Source organism: Pseudophryne corroboree, chromosome 1 (assembly GCF_028390025.1).
Source record: "Pseudophryne corroboree isolate aPseCor3 chromosome 1, aPseCor3.hap2, whole genome shotgun sequence".
Lineage (NCBI taxonomy): Eukaryota > Metazoa > Chordata > Amphibia > Anura > Myobatrachidae > Pseudophryne > Pseudophryne corroboree.
In genome coordinates this window covers 809384125-809407251 of record NC_086444.1, presented here as the reverse complement: position 1 = coordinate 809407251, position 23127 = coordinate 809384125, and the positions used below count along the sequence as shown (strand labels likewise).

General features: G+C 42.9%; 1 protein-coding gene across 1 annotated transcript in view; it reads right to left on the bottom strand.

The window, feature by feature from the left end:
• The window catches only part of DKK2 (dickkopf WNT signaling pathway inhibitor 2), a 197028-nt gene that overhangs the window by 1496 nt on the left and 172405 nt on the right, over positions 1-23127 (bottom strand). The window contains exons 2-3 of the mRNA XM_063919210.1: positions 19302-19452; positions 3837-3983 (exon numbers count right to left, since the gene is read on the bottom strand). Coding sequence (XP_063775280.1) covers positions 3837-3983; positions 19302-19452 — 298 coding nt within the window. The remainder of the gene's footprint in view (positions 1-3836; positions 3984-19301; positions 19453-23127) is intronic.

The window sequence follows — 23127 nt, the reverse complement described above, 5'->3', positions numbered from 1 at the left end:
TCTTGTGTAAATAGACACATCCTGGCGGCTTCTGTGATCTGCTGCTGCATCTGAAAACGCAGCATTGTAGCACGCTGCATGAACATCGGGTATCTGGGTAACCCTCAGGATACATTCTGAAAAAGGTCTTCATAGCCACCCCCTCTCCACCCCTAAATGTCTGAGACTTAGGCGGCACTGTGTGTGATGACCCGGTCTGCCAGAGCAGGATTAAGGGGGGTCCCTGGGGGTAAGTACCTTGGGCACCCTTTTCATAAAGGACACCCAGATGCCTGCCACAGATCGGATCTCTTATAGTGATCCGATCTGTGGTTGTGCTCTCAGGTCACTGCTTCACAGCCGCGGTGCCAGCGCCGCATCACAGGACAGGGTAGCTGAGCGACGGCTCAGCTGTCCAATAGTGTGTGCACAGGAGCAGTCTGCAGCTCAGTCACTGGCTGGGTGAGCAGGCTGCATGAAAGGAGGAAGCGACTCTGTGGCTTGGAGCCAAGTTGGAGGAGATAGATTCACCAGCTGTCCCTGCCCTGCAAGTAAGGCTACTGCCGTCACTAAAAATTTAAATTGTAGGCTCTGGGATAGACATACTGTGTATATATATATATATATATATATATGTGGTGTGTGTGTATATATATATATATATATATATATAGTATATATACAGTATATATATATAAATATACATTACACGGGATGCTTATATAGTGATATGTATGATTTATATGAATATATATATATATATATATATATTCATTTAATTCTTCTGTTTACCTCTTTATTAGGGGCCCCACTATTTGAAGTGCCCCGGGCCACCCATAGCCTTAATCCGGCTCTGCGGTCTGCACATGTGCAGTACAGGTCTTGCTCATACAAAGCAGTACTGACATAGGAGGTGTACATAAACTAATGGATTTATGTACATCTCTGTGGCCCAATGTTTCTATATGCACTCACACTAATACATCCTGTCATAAACAAACAGTATTTTATAACTATATAACATGTCTTTATGGACCCTACAGAAACCACCACAAAAACACCAGAATATAGTATGGCAACTATTTATCAGTCTTATTATTTAATGAACCATAAACTAAGCTCCCGTATTAATATTTCTCAAAGTGGCAGCACCCTTTGATACTGAATGTACTGGGAGCAAATTAACATTTATACCAAAACCCAAAAGCAATTTTTTATGATTTTTCATATCCTTATTGGGCAGTTTAAATATGTTAATAACTAACTACTGGGGCAATGATATTTATTTTATTGGGGACATGACAACAGCATTACAAGTATGCACTGCCACACATGTGCTGGAAGCACTTGCAGTGTGTGCCTTATATATTGCGAGTATTACCCTTCTGGTGACCAGCCAGGCAGTGGCCTATCTATAACGGGTGCAGTGTCTTCACCTGAGCCCCCCATTGCAGCTACATACTCTGCAGCTGTCGATCAAATTATTCTGATTATTCTTCAGAAATATACAGTAATGCTGGTACCTTATTTCTGAAGAAATCACTGCAAATATGGAACCAACACTACATTATTGTCAATGCCAATGCATGTGTAGGAGATAACAGCTAAGGCACTGTATGTCAGGGGGAGGGGGCCCATATAAAGTTTTCACACAAGACCACTCCTGTTTTAAATTGACTCTGCTGTCTGCCATACGGGTACCAGGAGAGTCAGTTTACTAAAGCTACTAAAAATAAAAAGTGGTGATGTTGGCTATAACAACCAATCAGATTCTGTCTATTATTTTCCAGGATGCAATAGAGAAATGAAAGACAGAATCTGATTAATTACTATTGGCAACATCACTTTTCATTTTTAGAAGCTTTAGTAAATGTACCCCTAAGAATGAAGCCCCTCCGCCCCCACCACCACCTAGTCACGATGCTGAAAAGGCTGTCCTTTTAGGAAATTTAAAGTAGAGCTTGTTTCTTTCATTTCTTTACTTTTCTTTCCTTCAGACCAATCTTTTTTTAACTTATAAGCTGCGAATTGGCAAACCTCCACTTGAAACATTGCATGTGGAAGAAACGGCATTGTGTTTTCAGATTGGATGGTTTGATGCACTTTGATGTGTGGTTTGTTCTTTAGTAAATCACATGGTTTACAATCCATATATCAAAGTACATTAAAACTTACGGTTTGATAAAACTAGATTTTCTGAACCTTGGCCCTCATTCCGAGTTGATCGGTCGCAAGGCGAATTTAGCAGAGTTACACACGCTAAGCCTACGCCTACTGGGAGTGTATCTTAGCATCTTAAAATTGCGACCGATGTATTCGCAATATTGCGATCACAAACTACTTAGCAGTTTTAGAGTAGCTCCAGACTTACTCTGCCTGTGCGATCAGTTCAGTGCTTGTCGTTCCTGGTTTGACGTCACAAACACACCCAGCGTTCGCCCAACCACTCCCCCGTTTCTCCGGCCACTCCTGCGTTTTTTCCGGAAACGGTAGCGTTTTCAGCCACACGCCCATAAAACGGCCTGTTTCCGCCCAGTAACACCCATTTCCTGTCAATCACATTACGATCGCCGGAGCGATGAAAAAGCCGTGAGTAAAAATACTATCTTCATAGCAAAGATACTTGGCGCAGTCGCAGTGCGAATATTGCGCATGCGCACTAAGCGGAATTTCACTGCGATGCGATGAAAAATACCGAGCGAACGACTCGGAATGAGGGCCCTTATGCATTATCAGTTTCTGTGTAGGAATGAATTCCATTTTAGTATCATGGTTACATTTTATTTAACAATTAACTTTCTTTTAGTTACTTTATTGCTGTCTATAAACTAATTAAGAAAATAGCAATGATAAATCATGATTGATAATTAATGAGCAATGTACAATAGGCTTGCAAAGAGAGGAACCTTATCCAAGTATAGTACTTGTATTACATTGCACAAAACATTAAATGTATTCCACAGTAGTCCCGGCAAGAAATTGTAATTTTCTTCTGAGCCTCATAGCCCTATCCTACATTTATTCTACCGGCTATTATGCATGACTGTGGTCTTTGTCTGGGCTGATACACACACCTCTAGCTGACATAAAGGCCCTCATTCCGAGTTGTTCGCTCGCTAGAAGCTTTTAGCAGCATTGCACACGCTAGGCCGCCGCCCTCTGGGAGTGTATCTTAGCTTAGCAGAATAGCGAATGAAAGATTAGCAGAACTGCTACTAAATAATTCTTTGCATTTTCTGAGTAGCTCCAGACCTACTCCTAGACTGCGATCAGCTCAGTCCGTTTAGTTCCTGGTTTGACGTCACAAACACGCCCTGCGTTTGGCCAGCCACTCCCCCATTTATCCAGCCACTCCTGCATTTTTCCCTGACACACCTGCGTTTTTTAGCCAATACCGGGAAAACGCTTAGTAACCACCCAGAAACACCCACTTCCTGTCAATCACTCACCGATCAGCAGTGCGACTGAAAAGCGCCGCAGGATCCACAGCAAAACTGCTAAGTTTTTAGTTAAATAACTAAGTGCATGCGCCCTGCGTGCCTTGCGCATGTGCATTTTGCAACAAATCGCAGCATAGCGAAAATCGGCAAAGAGCGAACAACTCGGAATGACCCCCATACTCTATATAAAGTTTCATTGGTATATTGTTGCCACCCTACACTTACTGCTGCCATTATTATATACATGATACCTATTCCTAATGGCAAGACTGTAGCCAGTGTTTCATATAATTTAAAAATGTAGATAGTTTTTGGTAACATTTTACACCATTCACCTCTAACATGCTTTCAGCGTCAAAAAACAATAATCAAGGTCGAATGTCTGGTTCCATTTTTCTGCTGCATTTCATATCATACCTTTTATATGGGGTATTTTAGAATGATGTCTTCCAAGATTCTGCCACCCTAGATCCTTATTAGACATGTGATTGTTTTTTTTTGGACGTCCTTCAAGTTCGGGTATAAGAGCAGTCAAGATGGTTTCAGCAACCGGGATGCAAATGCCTGTGAAAATATACACCTTATTTTCTCAGTTCTCATTTACACATTGTCAGATAGTATATACTGTATTATGGTTTGACCACATTGTCTGCTACTTCACCACATACACATTTTAATACATTGGCTCTCAATTGTGATTGTGTATAAATAAGTCATAAGAGAAATGCCATACAGTATTGTGACTGTCTTAATAACATATGTACATTTCAATGTTTACATTACGGTGGTGTCTGTGCATCAGAAAAATGTGTTCCTATAAAATGTAGAAACCTGTTACTGGATCCTCTTGTTAGTTGTTACCCCAAATGATTGTCTTGTTTTTGCATTTGGATTCAATATGACCAGTGTTCCTGCCCTTAAATAGCATTTAGATAAACTGTAGCATCTGAAGAGCAATTGTCATTGTGGATGTTGAGAAATTACTCGGGCACCGGAAGTGGGATGGGTTGCCTCATTGTGCATATACAAAGACTGCCAGGTAAGCTGGGGGCCCTCAGAAAAACCCAAACCAGGGTACACACGTGTCAGGATCGCCCAACAAAGTGGTAAGTATCTTCTTACAGTGCTAGCCAATATCACTGGGAAGCTGAGCATCAAAACTTTTCTTTAGTAAATTGTGGCTATAAAGGATTTTGCAAAAAAAATTATTTACTAGTGCTGCAAATTGATAACTTGAACTCTAAGTCACAAATGAAACACACGTCAGATAACACATCCTACAAAGGTTAAAAGTTATGCCCCCTACACATTTGCCAAGGTGCCCGATGGCCGATGCGGCCGACGGATGACCTGGCGGTGGGGGAGGGGAAGGTTTGACAGGTGGGAGTGAAGTTTCCTCACTCCCTGACGTCACCCTGCCCCATAGCCCTGCAGGCTAATATGGATGATACTGTCCATATTGGCTTGCAGGTATAAACGAGCCGGCACCAATGATGAATGACTGCGGGGATGCGCAATGTTCATCGTTGGTTCCTACACACTGAAAGATATGAACAATTTCTCGCTCATTACGGAACGATATTGTTCATATTGGCCGCACACACCGGCCAGTGTGTAGGGCCCTTTAGGTGCAAATTTAGCAGCTTTGTGTGTTACAATAGATCTGATGCAATGTTGCAATGCAAACATTACATGCACGGGAATAATCTTCTTGCATGCTGCATGCTTCTAATTTTAAATCAGTATATATGTCCTATATAATAAAAGGCTAACCCTGCTCCTCAGCTCTACGGGGAAATTCAAGTGTTTTGCATGCCGACGGCCACTAGATTCAAGTATTGCTTCATCAGCACTGACATTACTGTTATATTGTTCTGTCATTTTGATGGGCCTGTAACTAGTATATATAGAGAAACAGGCAGAATGGGAAGACTAGGGCACATCTGTAGGGTGATCAGAATATGTGCAGCCCTACTTAAAAGCATCAAATAATTATACTAAAGCAAACTTGCAGGGAGTAGATCCTATACTGTACTATACTAAAATATAATTAAGTCTACCAGAATCAGTTACAACACATATGGAGACATCCAGTGACATCCAGAGACATCCAGTGGCTGCTTTATAATACAGCAATCCCCAATAAAAGAATATATATATATATATATATATATATATATATTATAAAACAAACAGGGCAGAGAGACAGTAAAATTAGCAAAAGCAGTCACTCAGGAACAATTCCAGAACATCAGAGACTGTCAAGTAAAAAATTATAAATTAGACCTTGCCAAATATTTTGATATGTATTAATGAAAACAATGTATTTATAAGAGAGTAGGCATATCCACCATACCTCCAAACCTTGGAGGCACAGTCCAGATTTGTTGACTCTGTTCCCAACATACTGATCAGAACTGCATGATTTGATTAGTCAGAAAGGTAGTGAGGTGTGTCCTATTCAGTGCTGCACTGCTGTACACCTGCCACTGGTGCACATGACAGTGGTTGTGTGACTGGAGAGGACCAGAGAGGGATAAAGAGCAGCCTACGCCTGCCCCTGGGGATGTGACAATGTCCATTCTGTGTTACAGACACACCCACTTTATCAATCCTTTCACTTGAAATGTTGGATGGTGCTCCTTTATCGATTTGACTTTATAAATTTGTAGGGCTTGTACTTGACTTGTTTAAAGCTTGTCCGCCACCTTTAATGTAGATTGCTACATGGTGTTTGTTGAGATACTGTACATAAAGATTTATTGAGATTTCTCAGAGGATATACAATATAAAGCGAAGTTTTTGTCCCATTCTGACACCTATCATGAATTAAAAGCCCACGGGCTAGGGCATGGAGAAAACAAAAAGGGTGTTTTAAATTGGCTACCTTAAATCTAAATAGCAGAGCAACATTGGACCAGTGGGACCGACTGGATCACAGGATCATTACAACACATTTGAGCCAAATTTTGCATTTTAATTTTACTAAACCCTACTAAATTTTAAGTTTGAATGTCAGAATTTCCACTTCAGTTTCCATAAGTTAATTTGCCATTGGACTCTCCCCAGCATTTTGTAAAACTAATTTGATTTTTTGGCATTTCTAATATAGCAAGTTTTACTGCATTGTTACATGGAAAACAAATGTAGATGGTCATGTGAGATGATAGAAGAGATGTGACATAGCATAAGGTAATTTATGTTGAAACTAAATATACTTAATCCAAATAAAAAGAAGGTAAAACATTTTTCTTTTTAATAACAATCATCTACATTTTCAAAACTCAATTATTTGCAAATGACACAAGGAAAGCCACAGTGCAGCACGTTCCATGGCAGGATAATAAAACATGGTGACCACCCAAGGAAACAGTTAATATTAAAGGCATTTATTCTCATCAAGAAACATTAAAATATTTTTTTAAATGTTCCTTAATTTGGAAAAACATATGGAGTTGTTTTAGATTTTTTCAGACACTGCATCAGTTTTTGATTGTCTTCTTTCCCTTTTCAGTTGATTACTAGTCTGTATTACATTTGTTTACTGTGTCTTTCTCATATAGAAGCTTTAGTTGTGTTCTGTCATTTCTCTGGGGGTGTATGTTGGCAAATGAAAAAATATAGGGTGCCTATACTTAAAGTTTACCTATTCCAAGCAGACTACAGCAAAAAATACTTATCATATTGTTGCCAACGTTTCAGGAAGTATGAATGAGGCCATGGGAAGGAAATTCACAACAACAACAAAAAAAAATTATGAAAAAAAAAGATCTTTGATCAACCGAAATCTCTGCAAAGCTTCTGTTGCTGAATTTGTGTTTTGGTAAAACAATTTCATTAGTAACAAACGTTCTTGTAAATTTAACGTCATTTTGAATTTTAAGACAAAATGAGAATGAAAAAGGTGTGAGGTTTTTGTTTACTGTAAATAGTGATATGAGGGATGACGTGCTTAAGGAAATTTGCATATCTGATCTCTTACAAGTGGAACGCCCCCCGGTAGTGATTTTTTTTTAAACTTTTTTTTTTGCTGTGAATTCCCTTCCCAAAGCCTCAAGATATACTGAACATTTGCCAACATTCCGATACATAGTTTTTACTGTAGAGTACTCTGAATAGGTGAACTTTAATTATGCCTTGTATGACTTGTGGATTGTGGTCCTACATTATGTCTTAAATAATTCATGGCAGTAAGGGTACATGAAAACCATATTAATATTTCGTTTTCTATACATTTATGTGCAACTATGTGCTTCAACTGAACAATGAGCATAGATGCAACAGAAGGCATGCCATGGAAAATATAATCTAGAGAACAAGTGCCACCACCAAATCCAAAGTTGCATAAATATTGTGAGACCACAAAGCCTCTGTGGACTCCCACTAATCAATAAATGACTGAAATGATGCTCAATATGAGCCCCTGGATGTTTATTAGCATATGTTACTCTATGAAATCTCATTCTTCCATTAATACTTAGTATCACTACTGAATTTATATTGCATTCTGCATTGAAATCCATTATCTACTCTGCCTGTTCAGCTTCTCACGCTGAGGGCTCTGTCATTCTGCACTAAACTGTGCCTGTATCATAAATAAATATAATGTAACTGTGCTAAAATGACCTACAGTATAAGATCATGGGGGTCATTCTGAGTTGATCGTAGCTGTGCTAAATTTAGCACAGCTATGATCATTTTCCCTGACATGCGGGGGGACGCCCAGCACAGGGCTAGTCCACCCCGCATGTCAGTGCCGCCCCCCCCGCACAAATACAAAAGCATCGCACAGCGGCGATGCCTTTGTATCTGTGGAGTAACTCCCGGACAGCGCAGCTCCTGCGGTTGTCCGGGAGTTGTGTGTCGCTGCCGCTGCGGCAAGCCCCCCCAACGGTCCGGCCACGCCTGCGTTGGCCGGACTGCGCCTACTAAACAACGGCTTAACGCCGCCATTCAGCCTCCTCCCACCCAGCGACCGCCTCTGTTTCAGAGGCAATCGCTAGGCAGCGACGACTGCCATGCGATGGCGCACTGCGGCGCTGGTGCATGCGCAGTTCTGACCTAATCTCTGCGCTGCGACAAACTGCAGTGAGCGATCGGGTCGCAATGACCCCCCATGTCAGTAAGCTTGTGGGCTTCGGGCATAAGTCAAGGTTAATTGCAAAACAACATTTTCCCCTAATTGGCAAAATCATGTGCACTGCAGGTGGGGCAGATATAACATGTGCAGAGAGAGTTAGATTTGGGCGGGTTAAATTGTTTCTGTGCATGGTAAATATTGACTGCTTTATTTTTTACACTGCACATAAGATTTCAGTTTGAACACATCCCACCCAAATCTAACTTTCTGCACGTGTTATATCTGCCCCCCCCCCCCCTTCCTGCAGTACACATGGTTTTGCCCATTAGAGGAAAATTTTGTTTTGCAATCAACCTTGAATTAGGCCTTTTGTCATTGCTTTTCCTCATCTCTGACATAAATGGAGGACTTACAGTATTAACAGCATATTTAGTTTAACCCACAAAAACATACATATATTATATATTTAAAAGGAAACCATTACATTTAAAAAGTTGTCAAAATGTTTAATCATCCAAATTAGTTTTGACATTGCCAAACATTTATAACACAAACCATTGCAATTTCCACTTAAATGTATCTATGTATGCTTTCATTGTAGTATTCAGCAATAATAATCCACTGGCAATGATTATAACTAAAGCTCAATTTTATATATGTATAATACCAATCTGTAGTATACAATATGTGTCACTGAATAATATAATCAACTGTCATTTTGTTACTATGGGGTACTGGCTTCTTGTATCACTTAATGACAATTAATCATCTGAAAAAATAAACTTCTGGAACTCATACAGTGTCACTAATTCTCTGTTAGATTTCCCCCCACTATTATTCCATTAAATTGCTAAATCAATTTTCTGGAAATGCATTAGATAAAATCTCAATCAAAGCTAAGAGAATTAGAATTCCATCAAAAAAGGTACTATTTAGAGAATCTATTGTTTAGTGAAATTCTGTGCATTGCATTTACATTTTTAATATGATCATTTCCAGAGAACACAGTTAACAGGAAAGTTATTGCGTTACTCGGTGGTTAGTTTTCCCATAACTTATCAACAGAAAAAACAACATTAACTACACTAGGGCACCAAATTGCTCTCAGTCTAAAGGTATGGTGAGAGCATTTGCTGACTTTACTGCTGCTTCTGAGCTCCTGTGGTTAAGTCTACACACTGTACACTCAAAGGGGGAGATTTATCAAACCTTTTAAAGAGGACAAGTGTAGAGGTTACCTGTACATTCTATAAAATAGTTAGAGATGAGTGGGCTCAGTTCTCAGAGAACCAAGCCCACCCGAACTTCTGGGATCCATGGAGATCTGAGACACAGCTTGGGTCTCTCTGATTGTGCCAGATCCCTAACTGAAATAAAACCACGAGATCCAATTGTTAGATCTTGCGTTTTTTGCCTCAGGCACCAATTTGCAAAATCCCATTGAATACAATGGGCTTACCGCTGATTGGCTAAGAAAGATGTCTATCATAGCTCTCAGCCAATCAGTGGTAACCCACTGAATTCAATGGGACTTTGAAAAAGGTAAGTGCTGTGGCTGCCACCCATCCTCCCGCCGAGACACCACCGCCACCCCTGGTGCTAAATCTGCCAGCAACACCCACATGCTGCCAGCACCCCCACACTGAGGATGCTGCCAACAACCTCGCACTGAGGACACTACTAGCACCCCTGCTCTGCAGACATGCCCACACTGCTACACCCCAGCACTGAGGGCATCATCAGCAATCCACACTGCCAACACTGCTGGCACCTCTGCACTGCTGAAACCAATGGGTCCCCCACTCTGCTGACACTGCCAGCAACCTCACTATGCCAACCCCACTGGCACCCAGACACTGAGGACACTGCCAGTACCCCCACACTGAGGACATCCTCAGCAACCCCTGCACTGCTGACACCTCCACACTGAGGACACCGCTGGCACCCGTACACTGCCGACACCATCGTCAACCCTGAATGAAGGACACTGAAGGCACCCCCGCACTGCTGCCCCCTTGCACTGACTACACCATCAGCAGCCCTGCACTGCAGACACTGCTGACATCCCTGCACTGCCTACACCAATGGCACCCCCATACTGAGGACACCAATGGCACCCCCATACTGAGGACACCGACGGCAACCATGCACCAACACCACCTTCACTGCTGGCACACTTACTCTGCTGACACTGACGGCACCCCTGCTATGCCAGCACTCCTGCACTGAGGTCCCCTGCTGACACATCAACACCGCCAGCATCCCCACACTGAGGACACCACCATCACCCCCCACACTGAGAACACCACTAGAATTGCTGACACCACCATCACAGTAAGTGCACTATTGGTGTATCCAACCCACACTGTTTCCAACCTTCACTTTATCCAACCTGCACTGTATCCGGACAAAACTTAAGCTCCGCTGTTTCCAGAGAGAATATTTCCAATACATACATGGAACCAATTTTCTGTTTATATATATATATATATATATATATATACAAACACCAGTCAGGCGGCACTCACGGTCAGGCGGCACTCACGGCGATAAATGTGAGTGCCGCCTGACTGGTGTTTGTGCATTTTGGAGGGGCTTGGCCCTAATTCCTCCTGGAGGGCACCGGCTTTACTAGCAGTTACCATTATAAACGGAGTGCCGCCTGACATGCTGGACTATATATATATATATATATATATATATATATATATTAGTGATGAGCGGGTTCGGTTCGGCAGAATCCGAACCCCCCGAACTTCACCCATTTTACACGGTTCCGAGGCAGATTCGAATCTTCCCGCCTTGCTCGGTTAACCCGAGCGCACCCGAATGTCATCATCCCGCTGTCGGATTCTCGCGAGATTCGGATTCTATATAAGGAGCCGCGCGTCGCCGCCATTTTTCACTCGTGCATTGGAAATGATAGTGAGAGGACGTGGCTGGCGTCCTCTCAGTTTTATTCAGGTGGCTGCAAATATCTGTGCTCACTGCTTTATTGTGGGGACTGGGGACCAGCAGTATTATATAGGAGGAGTACAGTGCAGAGTTTTGCTGACCAGTGACCACCAGTATTATACGTTCTCTGCCTGAAAAACGCTCCATATCTGTGCTCAGTGTGCTGCATATATCTGTGCTCACACTGCTTTATTGTGGGGACTGGGGACCAGCAGTATTATATAGGAGGAGTACAGTGCAGAGTTTTGCTGACCAGTGACCACCAGTATTATACGTTCTCTGCCTGAAAAACGCTCCATATCTGTGCTCAGTGTGCTGCATATATCTGTGCTCACACTGCTTTATTGTGGGGACTAGGGACCAGCAGTATTATATAGGAGGAGTACAGTGCAGAGTTTTGCTGACCAGTGACCACCAGTATTATACGTTCTCTGCCTGAAAAACGCTCCATATCTGTGCTCAGTGTGCTGCATATATCTGTGCTCACACTGCTTTATTGTGGGGACTGGGGACCAGCAGTATTATATAGGAGGAGTACAGTGCAGAGTTTTGCTGACCAGTGACCACCAGTATTATACGTTCTCTGCCTGAAAAACGCTCCATATCTGTGCTCAGTGTGCTGCATATATCTGTGCTCACACTGCTTTATTGTAGGGACTGGGGACCAGCAGTATTATATAGGAGGAGTACAGTGCAGAGTTTTGCTGACCAGTGACCACCAGTATTATACGTTCTCTGCCTGAAAAACGCTCCATATCTGTGCTCAGTGTGCTGCATATATCTGTGCTCACACTGCTTTATTGTGGGGACTGGGGACCAGCAGTATTATATAGGAGGAGTACAGTGCAGAGTTTTGCTGACCAGTGACCACCAGTATTATACGTTCTCTGCCTGAAAAACGCTCCATATCTGTGCTCAGTGTGCTGCATATATCTGTGCTCACACTGCTTTATTGTGGGGACTGGGGACCAGCAGTATTATATAGGAGGAGTACAGTGCAGAGTTTTGCTGACCAGTGACCACCAGTATTATACGTTCTCTGCCTGAAAAACGCTCCTTATCTGTGCTCAGTGTGCTGCATATATCTGTGCTCACACTGCTTTATTGTGGGGACTAGGGACCACCAGTATTATATAGGAGGAGTACAGTGCAGAGTTTTGCTGACCAGTGACCACCAGTATTATACGTTCTCTGCCTGAAAAACACTCCATATCTGTGCTCAGTGTGCTGCATATATCTGTGCTCACACTGCTTTATTGTAGGGACTGGGGACCAGCAGTATTATATAGGAGGAGTACAGTGCAGAGTTTTGCTGACCAGTGATCACCAGTATTATACGTTCTCTGCCTGAAAAACGCTCCATATCTGTGCTCAGTGTGCTGCATATATCTGTGCTCACACTGCTTTATTGTGGGGACTGGGGACCAGCAGTATTATATAGGAGGAGTACAGTGCAGAGTTTTGCTGACCAGTGACCACCAGTATTATACGTTCTCTGCCTGAAAAACGCTCCATATCTGTGCTCAGTGTGCTGCATATATCTGTGCTCACACTGCTTTATTGTGGGGACTGGGGACCAGCAGTATTATATAGGAGGAGTACAGTGCAGAGTTTTGCTGACCAGTGACCACCAGTATTATACGTTCTCTGCTGAAAAACGCTCCATATCTGTGCTCAGTGTGCTGCATATATCTGTGCTCACACTGCTTTATTGTAGGGACTGGGGACCAGCAGTATTATATAGGAGGAGTACAGTGCAGAGTTTTGCTGACCAGTGACCACCAGTATTATACGTTCTCTGCCTGAAAAACGCTCCATATCTGTGCTCAGTGTGCTGCATATATCTGTGCTCACACTGCTTTATTGTGGGGACTGGGGACCAGCAGTATTATATAGGAGGAGTACAGTGCAGAGTTTTGCTGACCAGTGACCACCAGTATTATACGTTCTCTGCCTGAAAAACGCTCCATATCTGTGCTCAGTGTGCTGCATATATCTGTGCTCACACTGCTTTATTGTGGGGAATGGGGACCACCAGTGTTATATAGGAGGAGTACAGTGCAGAGTTTTGCTGACCAGTGACCACCAGTATTATACGTTCTCTGCCTGAAAAATGCTCCATATCTGTGCTCAGTGTGCTGCATATATCTGTGCTCACACTGCTTTATTGTGGGGACTGGGGACCACTAGTATTATATAGGAGGAGTACAGTGCAGAGTTTTGCTGACCAGTGACCAGTGACCACCAGTATTATACGTTCTCTGCCTGAAAAACGCTCCATATCTGTGCTGCATTGTAGTATATAGTAGGAGTACAGTGCATAATTTTGCTGACCACCAGTATATAATATATAGCAGTACGGTACAGTAGGCCACTGCTCTACCTACCTCTGTGTCGTCAAGTATACTATCCATCCATGCCTGTGGTGCATTTCAGTTTTGCACAGTTTGCTGACCACCAGTATATAATATATAGCAGTACGGTACAGTAGGCCACTGCTCTACCTACCTCTGTGTCGGCAAGTATACTATCCATCCATACCTGTGGTGCATTTCAGTTTTGCACAGTTTGCTGACCACCAGTATATAATATATAGCAGTACGGTACAGTAGGCCACTGCTCTACCTACCTCTGTGTCGTCAAGTATACTATCCATCCATACCTGTGGTGCATTTCAGTTGTGCGCAGTATATATAGTAGTAGGCCATTGCTATTGATACTGGCATATAATTCCACACATTAAACAATGGAGAACAAAAATGTGGAGGGTAAAATAGGGAAAGATCAAGATCCACTTCCACCTCGTGCTGAAGCTGCTGCCACTAGTCATGGCCGAGACGATGAAATGCCATCAACATCGTCTGCCAAGACCGATGCCCAATGTCATAGTAGAGAGCATGTAAAATCCAAAAAACAAAAGTTCAGTAAAATGACCCAAAAATCAAAATTAAAAGCGTCTGAGGAGAAGCGTAAACTTGCCAATATGCCATTTACAACACGGAGTGGCAAGGAACGGCTTTGGCCCTGGCCTATGTTCATGGCTAGTGGTTCAGCTTCACATGAGGATGGAAGCACTCATCCTCTCGCTAGAAAACTGCAGTGCCACTCCTAGATGGGCCAGGTTTTTGTGTCGGCCACTTGGGTCGCTTAGCTTACTCACACAGCTACCTCATTGCGCCTCTTTTTTTCTTTGCATCATGTGCTGTTTGGGGACTTTTTTTTTGAAGTGCCATCCTGTCTGACACTGCAGTGCCACTCCTAGATGGGCCAGGTGTTTGTGTCGGCCACTTGGGTCGCTTAGCTTAGTCACACAGCTACCTCATTGCGCCTCTTTTTTTCTTTGCTTTATGTGCTCTTTGGGGACTATTTTTTTGAAGTGCCATCCTGTCTGACACTGCAGTGCCACTCCTAGATGGGCCAGGTGTTTGTGTCGGCCACTTGGGTCGCTTAGCTTAGTCATCCAGCGACCTCGGTGCAAATTTTAGGACTAAAAATAATATTGTGAGGTGTGAGGTGTTCAGAATAGACTGGAAATGAGTGGACATTATGGTTATTGAGGTTAATAATACTATGGGATCAAAATGACCCCCAAATTCTATGATTTAAGCTGTTTTTGAGGGTTTTTTGTAAAAAAACACCCGAATCCAAAACACACCCGAATACGACAAAAATTTTTCAGGGAGGCTTTGCCAAAACGCATCCGAATCCAAAACACGGCCGTGGAACCGAATCCAAAACCAAAACACAAAACCCGAAAAATGTCCGGTGCACATCACTATATTAATATATATATATATATATATATATATATATATATATATATATATAGACTGGAAGGTAGCCATGTGCAAACAAAGTGTTCTGAGGAAGGAGGTTCGTCCTCCGAAACGTCAATAAATGCACATGGCTTTTTCTTCATAATCGAGTGTGCAAGACTTTTGAGTGCCGCCTATACCTTTCAGTCTATATTGGGGTCATTCCACCCTAGGAGGGCACCGGAGCATTTATCCCTTTGGGGACAGCGGAGTGCCGGGCTATTTGCATTGATTATATATATATATATATATATATATATATATAAATAGTGTGGCAGATGCTCAATTAGCTTAGTGATATCATTCAGGTGCTTGAAAGGGAGGGGTATTTCTAAGCAAGAGAAAAAGGCATTTTGTTTCCCCCAGCAACCTGAATGATAACAGTAACCAGATGTAAATCACACACATTATTAGAATTCAGAGATCTCGGTTACATATATTTGCGCAAATGTATGAATAAGTCCCAAAGCCGCATCAAGGCATCTCTGTATATTTGGGGTACCTAGCGCTACATCTAGGTGCAGGGTGTGGCACCCCAAAACACCAGCATAAGCCAGAAAGCCCAGGGCAGCATACCAGTGAAAAAACTATAGTGTTAATAAATTAGTGTTAGGAAGCCGAAGCTATTAAGAAGGTGATACAAAAATGAGATGTAATTAAAATGGAGAAATAGTGTTAAAGAAATTAGTGTGTGAAAAGTGTTAATAGAATGTAAAGGTATGCCACACTTAAGGCATCCAGCTCAGCCAGTCCAGAGCCACCACACCTCACACCTCAATTACCCCAATCTGGATCTATGATTAACCAGCAAGGAGCCACATGATAATGGCTCCTTACTTAAATATATCTAAGCTAAGCGCTACCTACCTTGGAGCAACCCCATAATGCTCCATATGGCATGTCAGGGCCTGCTCCTCCTCTTAATGCAGGAACCTCTCCGCTTCTCACAACCGACATATATAGTGTGGCAGATGCTTAATTAGCTTAGTGATATCATGCAGGTGCTTGAAAGGGAGGGGTAATTCTAAGCAAGAAAAAAAAGACATTCTGTTTCCCCCTGCACTCTGAATGATAACAGTAACCAGATGTTAATCCCACACTATATTAGAAATCAGAGATCTCGGTTACATATATTTGTGCAAATGTATGAATAAGCCCCAAAGCCGCATCAAGGCATCTTTGTATATTTGGGTCCCTAGCGCTATATCTAGGTGCAGGGTCTGGCACCCTGTCAAAGTCGAAAAATATTGTAATACATATGCCTTGTACTAACCCCATGCACATGCCCGCTGCTCGTGCACTCAGTCCTCCGTTCGTGCACATATCCGCAATTTGCGTAGGATCGCTCCGGCGATCATGCGCGTGATATGGGTATTTACGGCGGAGTTTGTGAGCGCGTAGAGGGTTATTAGAACATTACATATTTAACCCAAATAGTGCACATTGTACACATAGCCCCCTGCACCACATCAGAAAGAAATAGCTGTTTAAAATGATAACAGAACAAAGGGATTCACCTTTACAGGATAGGAGGGGACAGAACAAGGTTACAAGGTGGTGTTTGGTATCCAGCTGTAGGGTATTTTAAGGGAAACATTCTGGTGTTGGTTTGAGGAAAATCGCATGTTCCTGAAGATAGTTAGATGCAGAAGCAGAATATAGGTTTAAATTTTATTTACTGTACATTATGTATGCGGGGGGAATCCAGAGGAGACCACCCACAAGAGCAGTTGAGAAAGACATAGCCCACCTTTTCAAATCAACCTATGACCTCTCCCGTAATAAAAAGGTACATCTCTGTGTCCAATAGAGAAAGGGATTACAGTGACCATTGTATTGTTTTGGATGAAGTGAATAAAGAGAGCTTGCAGCAGGCTTGGACACACAAGACTCTGAACGCTATCTGTATGACCAGCGGAGGACTGGCTCGGGTTGCGCTTGCAAACATTCTCACGTATGTACATTCTCTGTAGCCATTATTCTGTTTAGATTTACTTGTTAGCCTGTAGTGTATGATTTGTATTGTTTTACCTTTTGGAATTAATCCACTGAGGCCTTAGAACCCTGTGGTTGCAACTACAAATCAGTGTGGTGTCCTCACTTTCCTGCAAGGGGGTTTAAAGTGTATTTATCTGTATAAGGTGTATTAGTATTGATAAGGTGTACGCACTGCGGGTACTTTATACCGTCAGCGCTACTTAAGGTTTAAGGTATAACATCGTTGCAGTACTTTGCTGCTAAGGGTTTAAAGTGTGATCATATCATTACATTGTATCATTAACAAGGTTTAAAGGTTATCAATTGTGGGTGCGCTCGCTGTGTGTACTCTGTACACTCAGCGCGGCGTGTGTACGCCAAGTACGTACCACGTGCAGGACTCTGTACGCAAATAGCGTACAAAGTGCGTAGCATGTGTATTCAGTCTAGCGGCCATAGCGGCTCCACGGTAATAGTGTATCTAGAGGTATAGCTTTGCGGTCTAAGATAATATCGACATTATCAACCCCAAAACACATAACGTAATGTGCATAAACCTCGCTTATCCCTATCGCCCCTGTGTATTTTAGCTAGGGGATTGTGACGCTCCTTCAGCATTGCTCCGTGACCTGCAAAACTTATGCCATCTCTCACTCCATATCCGAGCGATGCCATGTGGTGGGGGTTCACGGGCGATGGTCATTTTGTCAGTTTGCAATGCGATCGAGTCCGGTGTATCGTAATGTGCATAGACCTCGCTTATCCCTATCGCCTCTGTGTATTTTAGCTAGGGGATTGTGACGCTCCTTCAGCATTGGCCCATAGCCTGCAAAATCTGTGCTGTTACTTGCTCCGTAGCAGAGTGCCTCCATGGGGCAAGGAGTCACAGGCGGTAGCCATTTCAATTGGGTCTGCCCTGCTACAGAATTGTATGTGTACCGTACGGTGCATAGAACCTTAACAGTAGAAATGCTCCTGAAGCTTTGCCCTGGTTTATGTAAATAAAAAAAATAATAAAGTGTCTGGAAAAAACTAACATGCATTCGTACTTTAGGAATCGAACTTGGGACTCTAAGTATAGGAAGCGGAATACTTCACCACTTCACCGCCGACAGATGAATAAATCCATTAGTTTTGATTATGCTGTAATGGCTACGGGATTAGGATGCTAACATACAATATTCCTAATATCAATAGGCAACAATGGGGGTAATTCTGAGTTGATCGTAGCAGGAACTTTGTTAACAGTTGGGCAAAACCATGTGCACTGCAGGAGGGGCAGATATAACATGTGCAGAGAGTTAGATTTGGGTGGGGTGTATTCAAACTGAAATCTAAATTGCAGTGTAAAAATAAAGCAGCCAGTATTTACCCTGCACAGAAACAAAATAACCCACCCAAATCTAACTCTCTCTGCAAATGTTATATCTTCCCCCCCTGCAGTGCACATGGTTTTGCCCAGTTGCTAACAAACTTGCTGCTGCGATCAACTCAGAATCACCCCCAATGTACTTCACGTCCATTTGCGTCAATGTACACTACTGGTTTTATGTTGCTTTGTCTGCGTGACTTGGGCGCTTACATATTCCTAAAGTACTGTAAATGGATCATATATGCTGTACTATTTGCATCTGTACTGCATCTGTACTGTATATACTGTATGAAATAATGTTGCGTAATGAGATGCTGTATTTACTGTATGCAGCGTATTGAGACGCATTAGTAAAGTAGTCCTTACTATGTATTTCAGTATTTAATTTTACGGGAGACCACATGCATGCGCAGTGGTGATTGTAAAAAGCGACATCTGGTAGATGATCGCAGGTATTACACGTAAAGGTAACGTCAAACGCTCTGTGCGCCTCCGTGCGATTAGGCGTGCCTCTCTGTGACTAGGCGCGCCTCCCTGCGACTCGGTACACTGCGTATGCCCGATCGTGACTAACTCCTCAGCCAGTCAAGATAACGGAGGACCCATCTGTTAGCCTGACTGACATTAAAGAAAGACTACTTCTGAGTAGCAAAAGTTGTCTACCAATGCACCTTATTTCTTACCATTGTTGCAGCGATTCCCAGAACAGCACATGCCATCTCTATGGCAACGTTTCTTCTTTCTTCTGCAGACCATGCAGGAAGAAGGAGCCTGGTGAGGACTGTAACAGTATCTTCCAACTTCACACTCTTTATCACTAATGCACGGATATGCCTGGAAGAGGTAACACAACAACAATGCTTAGTGCCTAATCATATATATATATATATGTACAGTATTTGTCTACACATTTTTGTTTAAACTTGGGCAACATTTTGTACCACAGATACGGCTTTAATATGTCCTGAAACAATCATTGTAGCACTCACATAGATAATTTTATTCTGTGATAAGGAAGACGTTTTGACAAGTTAGAAAACAAAACAATCCGATGAATAAATCGGCAGCACTGTTGATGTAAGCAGACAAATATAACCTTAGAATATACATTATAGTGAACGAAAGGATCAAAAGATCTATAAGTAGCATACAACACAGTGAAATACATTGTCAAATAAACCATCAAAGCTGTTGCAATAAGAAACAATTAGTGCATTCAAAATGTGGGTCTGGGTTTGCATGTTCAGAGTATCAAGAGATAGACCCCATTTATTATTAAGATGGATAACCCCTTCTTCCTTCTGTCCGTACTTTATACCAACTCCACTGCAACAAAAGTACTAATCCTAAGCACCCAGTACAATATAAGCAACGCAGATGCTAAATTAAGAAACAGCTATTAAAGTCCAGGAATGACTGCCTGTGGCGGAGTGTCTAAATCTCATTATGCATCTTGGGGCATATGGCACAAAAAGTGGGGCCAGACTGCCCATCTTGCACTTCTGGCATATGCCAGAAGGGCCAATGGTCTGGTAGGAAGGTCCGGTCTCACAGAGAGCCGGAACAACAGCATGCAGCACAGTCTCCATCTCTATGGTTTGGCCGCAAGTCCACGTCCCCCTGACTCACAGCACGCCCCCTGCATTTTCTTTATTTGTAAAACCATAAATAAATAATGTTTTATTGAAATATTATTTTGCAGTGCAGTGCGGATGTGTGATCCAGCCAATTCAGGTGATACATGCACAGAAGGAACCTGGACTGGCTGACAAAGCTGTATGTCTGTGCTTACCACTGCCAGTCAGAATCACAGTTATATAGCAAAAGGTGAACAGTGGAGATATCACAGCTACAGTATCTCCTTCATTCAGTGAAGTAACATAGATCATCGCAGTGCCCACTTTGTCAATAGAAAGTATGGTCTTCTCAAATTTACCAAGCTTTTTGGAGCTTGACCCCTCTATAGCTAATGCCATCATTCAATTAATGCTAGACATTGTAGCCAACAGGATTTTGTGAATGTTTAATCTTCGGATCACTACCTAGTAAACTTGCACATGGGTGGCTCAGATCCAGCTACTGTCCCATATACTATAACCAGAATTGGACTGGCCCAAAGGGGTCCAGGGGAAAACCCCGGTGGGCCCCATTGCCTGGGGCCCTCCATCCAGATTCCAGACTGTGCATTTGAATTCTACATTATACATATGTTACATTATAATGCACTGGATTATGGTGTATTTTCTACAGTGCATTATTGTGATTAGTCTGGTACATGCATGGACTAGCAGTATATACTATATATATTTATCATGGGGCTCAGCCCATGCACTCTCTAATAGTTAGGCAAACCAATGTGATGGCTGGCCACACACCCTCTACTGACTGGCCACACCCCTAAACATGGGCCCCTACCACTGCATTTTCCCAGTGGGCCCTTCATATCCCTGTCCGACACCGGCTATAGCTAGAGATGAGCGGGTCCGGTTCTCAGAGAAAAGAACTCACCCGAACTTCACTACCCGAGCCCGGATCCGAGTCAGGCTCAGGGTTTTCCCGCCTGACTCGGAAACCAGAACGAGGCAAAACGTCATCATCCCGCTGTTGGATTCTCGCGGGGTTTGGATTCCATATAAGGAGCCGCGCGTCCCCGCCATTTTTACTCTGGCATTGGAGAGTGTAGAGAGAGGACGTGTCTCCATCCTCAGTGTCCTGCATCAGTTCAGTGTTAGTGTCTTGTGCTGCATCAGTCCAGTCACAGTGGTTGTGTCCTCTGCTGTCATATATCCAGTGCTGCTGTATAAGTCCAGTCCAGTGGTGCTGTGTTGTGCTGCATCAGTTCAGTGGTGTATTGTGCTGCATCAGTCCAGTCACAGTGGTGGTGTCCTCTGCTGCCATATGTCCAATGCTGCTGTATAAGTCCAGTCCATTGCAGTGGTGCTGTGTTGTCCTGCATCAGTCCAGTGGTGGTGTCCCTGTGCTGCTGTATATGTCTAGTGGTACTGCCGTATATGTCCATTGATACTGCCAAATATGTCCACTGATACTGCTGTATATGTCCATTGATACTGCCGTATATGTCCATTAATACTGCTGTATATGTCCAGCGGTACTGCTGTATAATTCCAGCGATCCTGCCGTATAATTCCAGTGATCCTGCCGTATAATTCCAGTGATCGTGCCATATAATTCCAATGGTACTGGCGTATAAATCCAGTCTAGTGATACTGCCGTATATGTCCAGTGATACTACGTATATATGTCCATTGATACTGCCGTATATGTCCAGCGGTACTGCCGTATAATTCCAGTTATCCTGCCGTATGATTCCAGTGATCCTGCCGTATAATTCCAGTGGTACTGGAATAAAAAACCAGTCCAGTGACACTACCGTATATGTCCAGTTATGCTGCCATATACTGTATGTCCATTGATACTGCCGTATATGTCCAGTGATCCTGCCGTTTAATTCCAGTGTTCCTGCCGTATATGTCCAGTGGTACTGGTGCATAAATCCAGTCCAGTGATACTGGCATATATGCCCAGTGATACTGCCGTATATATGTCCATTGATACTGCCATATAATTCCAGTGATCCTGCCATATAATTCCAGTGATCATGCCGTATAATTCCAGTGGTACTGGCGTATAAATCCAGTCCAGTGATGCTGCCGTATATGTCCAGTGATACTGCCGTATATGTCCATTGATACTGCCGTATATGTCCAGCGGTACTGGCGTATAAGTCCAGTGATCCTGCCGTATAATTCCAGTGGTACTGGCATATAAATCTAGTCCAGTGATACTGCCGTATATATGTCCATTGATACTGCCGTATATGTCCACTGATCCTGCAATATAATTCCAGTGATCCTGTCATATAATTCCAGTGGTACTGGCGTATAAATCCAGTCCAGTGATACTACCGTATTTGTCCATTGATACTGCCGTATAATTCCAGCGGCACTGGCGTATAAGTCCAGTCCAGTGATACAGCCGTATATGTACATTGATACTGCCGTATATGTCCAGCGGTACTGCCGTATAATTCCAGTGATCCTGCTGTAAAATTCCAGTGATCCTGCCGTATAATTCCAGTGGTACTGGTGTATAAGTCCAGCCCAGTGATACTGCCGTATATGTCCATTGATACTGCCGTATATGTCCAGTGATCCTGCCATATAATTCCAGTGATCCTGCCGTATAATTCCAGTGGTACTGGCGTATATAGTGCAGTCCAGTGATACTGCCGTATCCAATGATACTGCCGTATATATCCATTGATACTGCCGTATATGTCCAGCAGTACTGGCATATAAATCCAGTGATCCTGCCGTATAATTCCAGTGGTACTGGCATATAAATCTAGTCCAGTGATACTGCCGTATATGTCCATTGATACTGCCATATAATTCCAATGATCCTGATGTATAATTTGAGTGATCCTGACGTATAATTCCAGTGGCACTGGTGTATAAGTCCAGTCCAGTGATACTGCCGTAGATGTAC